Genomic DNA, 13,209 nt, shown 5'->3' with positions numbered 1-13,209 from the left:
CCTGCCAGGGGTAAGAATTCAGTAAGATGGTCCCCGGGGGAACTGACTCAGAAAGAGCTCAGCACACATTAAGGGCTCGGTAAGCGCTGGCGTGAGAATGCACCAGCCCGTGCAGCCTCCCGGCTGCTGCCTCTCCTATCCCTCCACCCCACCCTCCTGCAAGGCTAACACCTTCCTGCCTGGCGTTTGTCACCCCTAACCAGAGTGGGACCTTTGGGGGTGCAGGCACCAGGGTGTCTGTGGGCGGAACCCCAATGCCCAGAGTAGAGCCTGACACACTGGTGAAGTGAATGAATGAATGAATGAATGAGTGGAATGAACGGGAAGTGAGAGCTCCAATGCCCCCCCCCCCCACCCCGAAACTCATTCTGGCCCATGTGCCTTTCGTCCCCGCTTCTGCCATGTGCCCCCGTTCTTCCGGGTCAGGCTATGAACGCACGAGATACGCACACACTCACCCAGAGACAGCCGGAGAAAGGGGCCTGAACTTGGCTCGGAAGACGAGGCCTGGGCCCTGGAGCGGCTCACGCCGCCTCCTCCCCTGAGCCATAGTTTTCCCGCCTGGGAAATGGAGAGGTTCAGGTAATCCCTAACAAGCAGGGATCGAGACGCCACCTGCCTGCCACCCCAGCTCTGCCCCTTCTGAGGCGTGTGGCCTTGGGTACATCCCCTAAGCTCTCTGGTCCTCAGCTTCTCCATCTTTAAAATGGGGCTGATGGTGGCGTTTGCCTCCTAGAGGGTTTCTGAGGGCCCAGCGAGTCGATGAACGAGGGAGGAGAGCAGCGTGTCAGGCACTGAGGAATATATATGAGGCTTTGTTCCTACTGCCGTTCATTTAAAAACACGCACATGATCGTTTGAGGGCCTCTGTAGGCCTCACCTTATCAGCATGTCCGGAAGCCAGGGGCCATCAATATCCTCGTTTTACAGGAGGAAGCCGAGGCCCGTGGTGTGTGGCAAAGCCGGAAAATGATAGCAGGTTACAGACGGCAGAAGTCAGGATTCTTGGGAACAGTACTGCTGTCTTGGGGACAGTCAGGGGGGAGGCCTGGGGTGGGGAAGAGGGAGAGGAAGAGGTTTCTGAGGCTCCGAGGGAGGCGTGCTGTCGGGTCCAGTTGTCTCGGAGCTCTGGTCACACCAGTGACCCAGACACTGCCACCGTCTCCCCCCCCCCCCAGAGCTGACAGTCCAGGGGAGGAGACGGATGAGTGACCAGAAGCGGGCACAGCTGCCGTCAGTGTGGGACGCGCAAGCAGCTGTGGGAGCTGAGAGGCGACCTAGGCAGGAGGGGAAATCAGGGCAGACTCCCTGGAGGAGGCGGTCCTAACGCTGAGACCGAAGGGGCAGTGGGGCCGGCTCACACGGGCCCAGAGCACGGGCTCGCAGGTTCAAGGTGGATGGCCCAGGCTCCACTCACCACAGATTCCACCAAGACCCTGCCACCACCCAGCCCGGTTGCTGCCATCACCCGTAAACGTGCCAATAAGAGTCGGAAAAATATAAGAATATCCCAGTTTATTGTGCACCCGGACACATGCCTGGAGTTTCTGTGCAACAGAAATCTCTGTGATGATGGAAATGTCCTGCGTCTACACCACCCCGGACAGTGGCCACGAGCCACACTATGTCACTATGGAGTGCTTAAAACGTGCCTGGCGCGACCGGACGTTATGGGCTGAACCGTGTCCCCCTCAGAGCTCACGTCTGAGTCCTCAGAATGAGACTGTGTTTGGAGACAGCGTCTTTACAGAGGCGATCACGTTAAAAATGAGGTCGTTCGGTGTCCTTAGAGAAAGAAGGCCTTTGGGCACGGACACCCAGGGAGAGCGCCACGTGGAGGCAGAGCTCGGGAGGACGCTTCCACGGGCGGGGGGGGGGGGGGTCACGGAAGATTCCAGCAAACCACCAGAATCTAGGAGAGAGCATGGTACGGATTCCACCTCGGAGCCCCAGAGGCACCAGCCCCGCCGGCTTCTTGGTCGCAGCTTTCCAGCCTCCAGAACCACGAGAGAACGAGTGTCTATAAAGCCCCTCAGGCTGTGCCACCGACACATGGCACCTCCAGCCGACCGAGGCACCGAGAAAGTGAATTTCAAAATTTCATTTCATTTTCGTTAACTGTAAACAGCCGCCCCTCGGCTAGCCGTGGCGCCCGGGATGGTGCGGCGAAGTTTCCAGTCGCCTCACCCCTCCTCGTGCACAGGGGAAACCGAGGTCAGAGAAGAGCTGTCCTGTGCCCGCGCGGCAGGCAGGTGCTGCCCCCAGGAACGTGGCAAGACAGAGGCAGGAAGATTTGCAGGCAGGGGCTTGCCTGGAAGGAGGGAGAGAGAGGGAGCTTCCTACCAGCTGAAAGTGGCCCGCGTTGAGGGCCGTAGCCCTGCGCTGTCCAATGTGCTGGCTGCGGGTGTCACGGGCCGTTCAAACCCAAACCGAGTTCGGTTGCCCGTGGCGCTGACCACTTACCAAGTGCTCAACAGCCACGGGGGCTCCCGGAATGGGCCGCGCCTTCCTACCACGTGCCCTGGCGAGCGCCTCCTCCCAGGGTCCCATCCGTGATGGGCCCATGTCACAGGAGGGAAGGACAAGGCAGTTAGTGCTAAAGGGAACCCCAGGGGCGCCCGCGTGGCTCGGTCGGTTGAACATCCGGCCCTTGATCTCAGCTCAGGTCTGGATCTCGGGGTCACGGGTTCGAGCCCCCCCCGTTAGGTTCCATGCTGGGCGTGGAGCCTACTTTAAAAAAAAAAAAAGTCAGAAGATGGAAAAGAGAAAGCTATTAGGGCTGTAGAAGTATGAGAGAAGTAAACTTTAAAAACTAATAATAATAAATAACGGGAATTCTAGAGGAGTGGGCAATTCCCTGAGGTCGGGAGGGCCAGGTTAGCCCCCAGATGGGGCCCCCACAGGGGGCAGAGGCCAGAGGCGGGGAAGAGACTGGGGGGGCCCAAGATGAGGGATGGGGCAGGGAAAGGGGAAGTGAGCGGGAGGGGCGGGGGCCCCACCTGGCAGCCCCAGAGGACCTCACGGTTGCACACGCGCGCACACACACACACACACACACACACACACAGAGGAGTCTGTGCACGAGCAGACAGGCCAGGCCACACTGTCGGCCCGCCCCGGTCTGTGCCCGCCTCCCTCCCTCACACACACTCTCATCCACACCCTGCCACTCCCCCTCACAACCACACCCCAGGTCCACACAGCCCCACGGCCCTCCCTGGCCACGGGCACACCTCCTCGCACGCCGCCGGCCAGCCCACAGCCCCACGCCGTCGTCCCTCTGCCCACACGTGAATGAGAGGGAGGCCGGGACAAACCATCACTGAGCTTCCGTGTTGCCAGGACATCAGCCCCGCAGCCGCCCCCTCGAAGCCCGGGAGCCCCCCCCCCCGCCCCGAGGCCGGGGGGCGGGGCTGGGACTCCCCAGAATCACCCGGGAGCTGGGGGCATACACAGCAGAGACGCTCATGCCCTCTCCGGGACCCTCCCCGCCCCCGTGAGCAGTCACCTCCTCCAGGGCGGCCACGGGACACCTGCTCGGCATCAGCAGGCCCAGGCGCCGTGGGGAGGACCACGGGGCCTCGGGACGCACCCCCGCTGGCCGCCCTGTTCCCGCCTGTCCGTCAGGACCCCCTGCTCCCTGCGCACTCCCGGCACCCCCCCTCCCCCGCCCCCCGCCGGCCCACCCCTCCCGGGGGTCCCGCGGGCCCAGAGAAGCACCCGCGCGGGCACCGGCTCAGATGCTCCGCACGCTGGAGATGCTGGTCAGGGGCTCTCGCATCCGAAAGCTGAGCGACCGGGAGCCCCGAAAGCTGTCCCTCGGCCTCAGCGAGCTGTCCGTGGTGGAGGCCTCAGAGTGGGCCTCGGCGGCCTTGGCCAGGCAGTCCCCGGGCCCCCGCAGGCCCAGCCTGAGACACCCGCAGCAGAGGAAGCCCAGCACGGCCTGGCACACCTCGCGGCTGCGGAAGGAGTAGATGAGGGGGTTGACCGCGGAGTTGAGCACGGCCAGCGTCAGGATCCAGTCCATGCCCCGCAGGTACTCCTGCGCCCAGTCGTGGGAGCTGAAGACGTCGGCCAGCAGCAGCCCGAAGAGCGGGCCCCAGCACACCAGGAAGGCCGCCAGGATCATGAGCACCGTCTCGAGCAGCCGGCGGGCCTTGCGGCGGGCCAGCACCCGGGAGGCCTTCTGCCCGTTGGCCTGCACCACCCGGAAGATGGCCCCGTAGAGCACCATGATGGCGGCCAGGATGCAGGCGAAGACCGCCACGCAGAAGAGGATGTACTCCTTGGCGTAGAGCGGGAGCAGGCTGGAGCAGCGCCGGAAGGAGCACACGCAGTTCCAGCCGAGCAGCGGCAGCAGGCCCAGGAGGATGGCCAGCAGCCAGCACAGCCCGATGAAGCCGTAGACGCGGCCCGTCTTGCCGGCCCCGCTCCTGGCCACCGGCCGCACCATGGTGGCGAAGCGCTCGGCCGCCGTGAAGAGCAGGCTGAAGGTGGAGGCGGCCAGCGCCATGAACAGCAGGCCCTCGCGCAGGAACCACTGGGTGGGCGCCAGGAGGAAGGTGCGGGCGCCCGACAGCAGCACGTTGGCCAGGTAGGCCGCGCCGGTGAGCAGGTCGCTGAGCGTGATGTTCACCAGGCAGTAGTACACCCAGCGCCGGGACCGCATGCGGCTCACGATGGCCAGCAGCACCAGCAGGTTCTCCAGCACCACCAGGCAGCTCACGGCCACGAAGAGCCCCCGCAGGACGCCCAGGCCGCCCTCCTCGGGCCCGCCGCGCCCCGCCAGCCGGCCCGAGTGGTTGTAGTGCAGCGCGATGAGCCGGCTGTGCCCGCCGGCCGCCAGCTGCTGGCAGGACTCGGGGGCCTCGGCCGGGGACCCCGAGCCGTTCATGGCGGTCCCCTGGGACGGACTGAGGCCCCGGGGTGGCTCGCCCCCGGGGCAGGGTGGAGCCACTCGCCGGGCCTCGGTTTCCTGTTATTTGAAATTTCCTGTTATGTTCGAGGTACCCCCCGCCCCAGGCCGGGGGTGAGGCCGGGGACAGGGAGGGGCATCCCAACGGTCGGCTCCCACCCCGGCTCCGGGAGGGTGCTGCGGTTGCCCCCTGCCGCGAGACCCTATCTGTGCCCCCCCCCCCGTGGTGTGCCCCACTCCCCCCCCCCGAGAGCCCAGGGAGGGGCGAGGGCCCCAGAGGGGAGGGGAAATGGGCCCCTTTCCCGGGCTGGGCGGCTCCCCTGCCCCCCCCAAGCTACCCCCTCCAGGACCCCGTCATTCTCCTCAACCGCTCCAAGCCTGCCTGGCACACAGTAGGTGCTTAATAAGTGTGTTAAGTGGCTGCGCACACAGGAGCGCCCCCAGATACCTCGTGGAAGGCATAGGCACATTTTGTTGCCATGACAGAGCCAGGCCCGGCCTGTGGTACGCTGTCCACAGAAGGGGAAACTGAGGCCAGCCGTCCCCAGTCGCCCAGGAGAACACGCAGCGGGAGGTAAACACCCAGACAGGTGCACGCGTAGGTCTCGGCCAGGACCCTCGGGATTGCCTCTCCTGTGCCTGAGCTGGGGCTGCTCCCCTCACCCCTGGATGGGGAGGGGCGGGGCTCATAGGAAAAGTGGGAGCTCACCCCCTCGTGTCTATCCTGACCCACTCAGGTCGACTCACCTGGAGATGCTGAGGACTGGGGCATGCGCACCAGGTGGGGGAGGGGCGGGGGGTGGGGCACGAGTCCAGCCGGGTCCTGGGGAATCCGAGTCGGGGAGGCGTAGCTACAAGGGGCTCCAACATCCCCATAAGTCTCGGCGGTCACGATGAGACTGGGGCCGAGGGCGGACCAGCCTGCACCCCTTCCCTTTGTTCAGTGTTCAGCCCTGGGAGCAGGGCAGGTACCGGGAGCCACAGACAGAGGTGCTGCCTGGGGACTCAGGAGCATCTTCTCACTGGAGGTGACCAAGCAGAAACAGGTCTGAGGAGGAGGTTGTGGGAACAAGGGCTGCCCAGACAGTGGGGGTGTGAGGCTGGGGCAGGGGGACACGCCAGGGAGCACCCCCGAAGAGCTGAGCACTGAGCCTCAGCCTCAACTTCACAAGGAACCACCAAACTCAGGCACATTCACAGAGACACGCTGTGTGTCCTGATGCTGAGCCTGGACCTTGAAATGGTCCCTGATCCTGCACTGAGCCCTGATCCTGGACTGAGCCCTGATCCTGAAATGAGCCAAATTGAGCCCTGAGCCCAGGCTCAGCCATGATCCTGGGCTTAACCCTGATTTTGGACCGAGCCCTGATCCCAGACTGAGCCCTGATCCTGGACTGAGCCCTGAGCCCAGGCTCAGCCCTGATCTCGGACTGAGCCCTGATCTCAGGCTCAGCCCTAAGCCAAATTGAGCCTTGAGCCCAGGCTCAGCCATGATCCTGGGCTTAACCCTGATCTTGGACCGAGCCCTGATCCCAGACTGAGCCCTCATCCTGGACTGAGCCCTGAGCCCAGGCTCAGCCCTAATCCTAGACTGATCCCTGATCCCTGGCTGAACCCTGACCTTGGCTGAGTGGGTGACCATAGACTGACCACAACCCTGACTCTGGCTGACACCTGGCCCAGAACTGAACTCTGATCTCAAGCTGAGCCCCAATTCTAGTTGAGCCGGGCCTCCGCCTAAGCCCCACTCCAGCTGCAACTCGGACCCCGGTCTCAGAGAGCGAATTCAGGACTAAAGTAAATGTTATGAGAGAGCAGAGTTTGACTAACAAGGCCAAGCTATCCAACAATGACCTTCTGCCACGAATTACCTGCCGCCTAGTGGAAGGCCCTATGCACACCGTACCTTATTTAATCTCATGATTATCCCCATACTACAAAAGAGCCATCCCCCCTCTAGAAACCTGCCCAAAGTATGCATGCAAATGGTTATTCATTGTTGTTGGTAAATGCAAAATATTAGAAGCAGCCCCAACGTCTGCACCCAGGAGAGAGGCCGATGAGCGACGCTGCACGTAGCGTGGAGCGCCACACGGCTGTGAGCGTGAGTGAGTGGATGGGCGTGGCCTCCAGGACGTATGGTTAAGGGGGTGGGGGCGGGGCGGGGGATACAAAAGGCTATACGTAGGGCGCTACCTTCTGCAAAGCGAAGAAGGGGAAATAAGGCCCCGATCTGCTTGCTTTTGCAAAAGACACACAGGACAGATAAACCAGGAACCCGTGAAATTGGTTCCCTGCGGGGGGTAGGGGGGCGGGTAGAGTTGAAATAAATGGACAGCGGTGCGACTGACACCCTATGAGCACTCCTCATAGTTTTCAAGCTCTGAGTACACTTGCCATAGTTTACAATGAAATTAACTCAGCAAGGGTGCAGGGGAAAAGCTCCAGGATGTGGATCAGAAACAGAAAACAGGTGAAACGAACTGTGTTTCAGATGAAAACCATGACCGCCCAGAAATAGAGGAGAACCAGCCCGTGCAATCTTTGGGCACGACACTTTTTCTAAAGACGAAAGGAACTGACCAAAAAAAAAAAAAAAAAAAAAAAGGTCGTTGTTTAGTACATTTGTTTTCAGGACTGGCAGGGTGTAGTCATTCTGAAAGTCTCATGTGTATTATGGGACTGAGCAAAGTAGCGAGGGTACTGATGTTAGTAAGAAGCAGGTCTTGGGGCGCCTGGGTGGCTCAGTCGGTTGAGCGTCCGACTTCGGCTCGGGTCACGATCTCAGGGTCCGTGAGTTCGAGCCCCGCGTCGGGCTCTGTGCGGACAGCTCGGAGCCCGGAGCCTGCTTCGGATTCTGTGTGTCTCTCTCTCTTCCCCTCCCCTGTTCACGCTCTGTCTCTGTCTCAAGAATAAATAAACATTAAAAAAAAAGAAGAAGAAGAAGAAGAAGCAGGTGTTCACAGAGGAGCATATAAGACGTCAACATGGGTAGGAGAGCACAGGAAACAACCTCGGAGGGAACGTATCAGCGAGGACCGTGACGATTTACTTTATTTCATTTTTTTAAGTTTCTTTATCTTGAGCGAGACAGAGAGAGAGAATCCCAAGCAGCCTCCACACCATCAGCACAGAGCCCAATGTGGGGCTTGAACTCACGAACAGTGAGATCATGACCTGAGCCGAAACCAAGAGTCGGATGCTTAACCTACTGAGCCACCCTGGCGCCCCGGGCCCTGTGATGATTTAGACAAAAATCTATTTCATAACTCTGTCCACTGAGACCAGCCAGTAACAACAGTTGCATCTAGCCCCTAGATCAGATCTTGGCTTTTGAATATCGCCTCCAGGGCTCCTGGGAGAAATGGCTGATTCCGGGAGTGGGGCAGGGAGAGTGCCACGCAAGCCTGGAAGTTCATGGTGGGCCAGGAAGTCAGGACGGGGACCTGTCAGAGACACAGGGGCCAGCCTGACAGGGCGGCTGCTGGCCCAGCCTGGAGCGATCTGGGCATCGGTACTGAGCGACCTTAAAATTGAGAGAGACTCAAAGTAGTGGTTGGGCGCCAGGGGGGCGGGGGGGGGGGGGACAGCCAGTGTTCGATGGGGACAGAGTTCAGTTTCACAAGAGATGGACGGCTGCACAGCATTGGGGATGGTTTAACGCCACTGAACCGGGCATTGGAAGTGGTTGAGATGGTCAATTTTATGTTCAAGTGCGGTTTATCCCAATAAAACCAATTAGGGGAAAGAAAAAAAAAAAAAAAAGAAGACTCTCTCCATATCCTGCAGCTCCACCGGTAAACGTCCCCCCGATAACGGAGTCAGAACAGTCATCTCTTTGTGACCTCTCCAGCAACAACTGGCCCAGGCAAGAGTCGACACTGGGAGTTAAATGACTGCCTGGGGTCCCTGGGAGCAGGGCATTTGCATAATCTCAAAGTATCTTCCCACGGATCACTTTTTCTTCTTTTCTTTCTTTTTTTTCTTAACGTTTATTCATTTTTGAGACACGGAGACAGAGCATGAGCGGGGAAGGGGCAGAGAGAGAGAGAGAGGGAGACACAGAACCCGAGGCAGGCTCCGGGCTCTGAGCCGTCGGCACAGAGCCCGACGCGGGGCTCGAACCCACGGACCGCGAGATCGTGACCTGAGCCCAAGTCGGGCGCTTAACCGACCGAGCCACCCAGGCGTCACCCAGGTGACGGGGACCGGTCACTGCTCGGATATTCCCGCCGGGGGTGTGTGCCAGCAGACAGACTCGCCCTGAGGCACATCCCACAGAATAACTGACCTGTACACTTTCCAAGGTCTGTTCATTGACAACGGGTGGCGTTTTGGAGGAAAGGTTCGTGATGTGTCCGACTCACTCTCAAACTAGTTGGGAAAATGGAGGAAAAGATTTTCTATCGAACAGATCATATATTCTTAGACAACGTGTATGGAAAGATCCCAAGCAAGAGGTTAACCACGGGCGGATCCAGCTCTGGGAGTTAGACTTTTTCTGCGAGGGGCCAAATAGTAACTATTTTCAGCTTTGTGGGCCAGACAGTCTCTGTCACAATGACTCAACTCTGCGGGGGGCGCCTGGGGGGGCGGGGGGGCTCTGTCGGTTGAGCGTCCGACTTCGGCTCAGGTCATGATCTCGCGGTCCGTGGGTTCCAGCCCCATGTGGGGCTCTGTGCTGACAGCTCGGAGCCTGGAGCCTGCTTCACATTCTGTGTCTCCCCGTCTCCCGGCCCCTCCCTTGCTCGTGCTCTGTCTCTCTCTGTCTCTCAATTTAAAAAAACAAAAAAACAAAAAAACAACCAATTACCCAACGCTGCTGTTGTAGCAGAAGTGGGCGGGGACAATATGTAAATGAATTGGCCACGTGCCGGTAAAACTCCATTTGCCAAAACAGGCTCAGCACAGGTCGTTGGTGAGTCCCTGACCTATAGATAAAGGGTTCACGGGAGTTCACTGTCCTCGTTTCGCAACTTGTTGCCTCACTTTGTGGTCAGGTTGTGGTCCCTGAATATCACTTCCCATGAAAAGGAAGCAGGGCTCCTTGGAGAAATGGCCGGGTGCAGGGTTCAGGGTGCAGGGTGCAGGGTTGGGGCTGGGCGAGCGTGGGAGGAGCTAACGGCGGCTGTCTGTGCCCGGCTAAGAACTCTTCGGGGCGGCTGGGGACGTGTCCTTCTGTGTCTGGCTCCTGTCACCGCGCACAGTGGCCTCCAGATCCGTCCACGTGGTGGCAGGTGGCAAGATATCCTAACTCTTTAAAAAAGCTTATGTATTTATTGAGAGAGAGAGACAGTGAGCAGGAGAGGGATAGAGAGGGGAGGAGAGAATCCCAAGGTCGATCCCACGAACCACGAGATCACGACCTGAGCTGAAATCAAGACTCAGACGCTCCACCCCCTGAGCCACCCAGACGCCCCGGGACGTCTTAACTTTTTAAGGCTGGACGGTCCTGCAGCGTGTGTATGGGCCGCATCGAGTTTCTCCTTCATCCATCACTGGACTCGGGGGCTGCTTCCGCGTCCCGCCTGCTGTGAATAACGCTGCTGGGAACACGGGTGTGCGAATATCGCTTCAAGACCCTTTCAGTTCTCCTGAGTGGTTTTTAAATAGAGTATTCCAGGCAATAGATGCAGAGAAAACGAAAGCATTAGGCTATCGCCCCGCTCTAGCCGTGGCCAATGCTGTGTCTAAGGAATGTTCTCCAGTGGCCGCTACGACCATTAGGAGAAAGGCTCATGGGGAAATTCGTGATGGACGAATCGGACTGATGCCCCCTCCGTCCAGGGATCAGCGTTAACACAAAAGAGAGAGAGTGAACTTGACGTTCGGCTACGCGTCTCCTGGAGAGGGATGTGGACACGGGGATTGGCACGACGCGAATCAAGCAAGCGTTCTGTGTCCTCGGGGGGGCTTACAGCGGCGTCCTGAAAGTCCACTCACCTTTCCAGACAGATCAGCTTGAGGCGTCCCGGGGAATGGGGAGGGAGTACGTTAGTCGACGCCTGGGAGGCCACTCGCCCAGTCGGGAGGCTGGGATACGGGACAAATGACCTGGTTTCTTCGACAGATCAATGGCAGCGAGAAAAAAGTCGTTGGATGCGTACAGATGAAAAGAGTTTGTCCCCGAAGTGGCCAAACACCACGCGTGGGCTTTGTCTGTGAGAAAACGCCTGCGGGATCTGACCGTCCGCGAGCAGACGTGACGCCCCCGTGGGCCCAGTCCGGCGACACGCTGAGCGGGTCCCAGCATCGCTCCCGAGGGAGTCTTGCCAAAAATGCACGGGGTCAGTCAAATCAAGAGCAAATACCAGACAAACCCGGGCTTTGGGAACCGAACAGAACCCTTCCCAGGGGACGTGAGGGACAAAGACGAGCCACCCCGGAATGAGGGCACAGAGCCAACACAGCACGACCAGGGATCCTGGACCAGGAAAGGGGCGTCCACGGAAGGCTGGCCAATTTGGAACAAAGTCCACGGGCTAGCTAGACTTTGGAGGCGGGAGGCCTTCTGTCTCAGAAGGGGGCCCTCAAGTGCGTGATGATGAAACGGCGCGAGGTCAAGGATAATCAGAGTCACCACGAGGCAGGTGTGGTGGGGCCAGGAGGAGGGAGGGCCGGAAATGGGCCAGCCAGGAAGGGTCAATGCCAACTGACTGCATACGGATGGGGGTTTTCGGTCCCGGGCTCGGGCTCAGCTTACGCTTTCAGGGGCCTGTGCGAATCTCTTTCATTCCTTTTTGAAATTAGAAGAAGGAAACAAATACAACCATCATGAATATGTAACAGTGAGCCCCCTCTGGATTTCACTGGTCTTTCTACCAACACAGTTGTTAAGAAAACAGCTTTTAAGGGGCACCTGATGGCTCAGTCGGTTAAGTATCTGACTTCGGCTCAGGTCATGATTTCATGGTTCGTGGGTTCGAGTGCCGCGTCGGGCTCTGTGCTGACAGCTCGGAGCCCGGAGCCTGCTTCGGATTCTGAGTCTCCCTCTTTCTCTGCCCCTCCCCCCTGCGCGCACGGTCTCTCTCTCTCTCTCTCTCTCTCTCTCTCTCCTTCTCAAAAATAAACATTAAAAAAAATTTTAACAAGAAAACAATTTTTAACAGTTGCTTCTGGAGGACGAGACCTATGAAAGCAATAACGTCTTGAACCCACAGAAGTCCCAGCGCGGCTTTGCCTCACCTCCCTGTTTTCGTAGGTTTGGTATTTTCCACGATCAGAAAAAAAAAAAAAAAAAAAAAGGTTTTCAAAGGGTTGGGCGACCCCTCAGCCAGGGGCCCGACGCCCACAGCGGTGTCACACCGGTCTTCCTGCTACGATGAGGGGCAAGTGGCCCTTTGCCTCTGTGGTCCTGCCCCCTGAAGCCCGCCAGCTCAGCCTAATCTCGAGGAAAGCTCCAGGCAAACCTCCACCGAGGGACGATCCCCGAAATACCTGCAGGGAGATCTGGAGTCCTCGCCCCCGATAGCTGGGCACGTGACGTCATTGTGACCTCACGTGACCACATTTCCTCATCGGAAATAGGGTCCTTGCGGGTGTAATCAAGTTGAGGCGAGGTGATTAGGGTGGGCCCCCATTCAGTACGACCGCTGTCCCCTCTGAGGGGGGAAAACGTGGACACACACGGGAGAAGGGGCCACATGAAGAGAGGCGGAGATACAGGAGGGACTGAGCCAAGGCCAAGGGGCGCCTGGAGCCCCCAGAAGCTGGAAGGCGCGGGAAGGGAAGGATCCAGCCCTGGGGTCTTTGGAGGGAGAGAGCCCTGCCACACCTTGACTTCTGCCCTCTAGAACTGAGCGTAAAAATCTGCCATGAAGTCACAAAGTGTGTGGCACTTTATTTTGTGGTCCCCGGAAACCAAGGCAATCCCTGCCCAGCGTGCTTGAAAACTGCCAAGCTCATGAAAATCAAGCCGGGGGCTTCTATCTGTCTGCCAGATGCGATGCTCCCCGATTCATGAATCTCTGAATAAAACCAAGAAGTTCTTTAAAATTACCAAACATGGGCAACTCAGTCAGTTGAGCGCCCGACTCTTGATTTCAGCTCAGCTCGGGATCTCAGGGTCGTGAGATTGAGCCCCGCATCGGGCTCCACCAACAGTGTGGAGCGTGGGTAAGATTCTCTCTCCCTCTGCCCCTCTCCCCTCCCCCCTCTCTAAAATAAAATTAAAAGTTAGAAAAATTTTAAAGTACCATATTAACGTAAGATGCGAACAGTAGGGGACACTGAGTGTGCTTTCGTAAGGCAACTCTGTACTTAGCTGCACAATTTTTCTGTAAACGGGACTATTC

The 13,209-nt window shown here is 58.8% G+C and overlaps 1 protein-coding gene across 1 annotated transcript; it reads right to left on the bottom strand.

Annotated features, from left to right (window-relative positions):
- Positions 1 to 1,498: 1,498 nt before the first annotated feature.
- Positions 1,499 to 5,100, bottom strand: S1PR4 (sphingosine-1-phosphate receptor 4). The gene has a single exon (XM_019430928.2). It carries the CDS (start codon positions 4,892 to 4,894, stop codon positions 3,737 to 3,739), a length of 1,158 nt encoding a protein of 385 aa, XP_019286473.1. The 5' UTR covers positions 4,895 to 5,100; the 3' UTR covers positions 1,499 to 3,736.
- Between the last annotated feature and the right edge of the window lie 8,109 nt (positions 5,101 to 13,209).

The sequence above is a fragment of the Panthera pardus genome, unplaced genomic scaffold (assembly GCF_024362965.1).
Source record: "Panthera pardus isolate Hobbes unplaced genomic scaffold, ASM2436296v1 HiC_scaffold_8, whole genome shotgun sequence".
Classification (NCBI taxonomy): Eukaryota; Metazoa; Chordata; class Mammalia; order Carnivora; family Felidae; genus Panthera; species Panthera pardus.
This window is presented reverse-complemented; position numbering and strand designations above follow the sequence as displayed.

Excerpts from the sequence above, each read along its gene's own strand:
- S1PR4 (XM_019430928.2), bottom strand. The coding sequence starts at position 4,894 with ATGAACGGCTCGGGGTCCCCGGCCGAGGCCCCCGAGTCCTGCCAGCAG.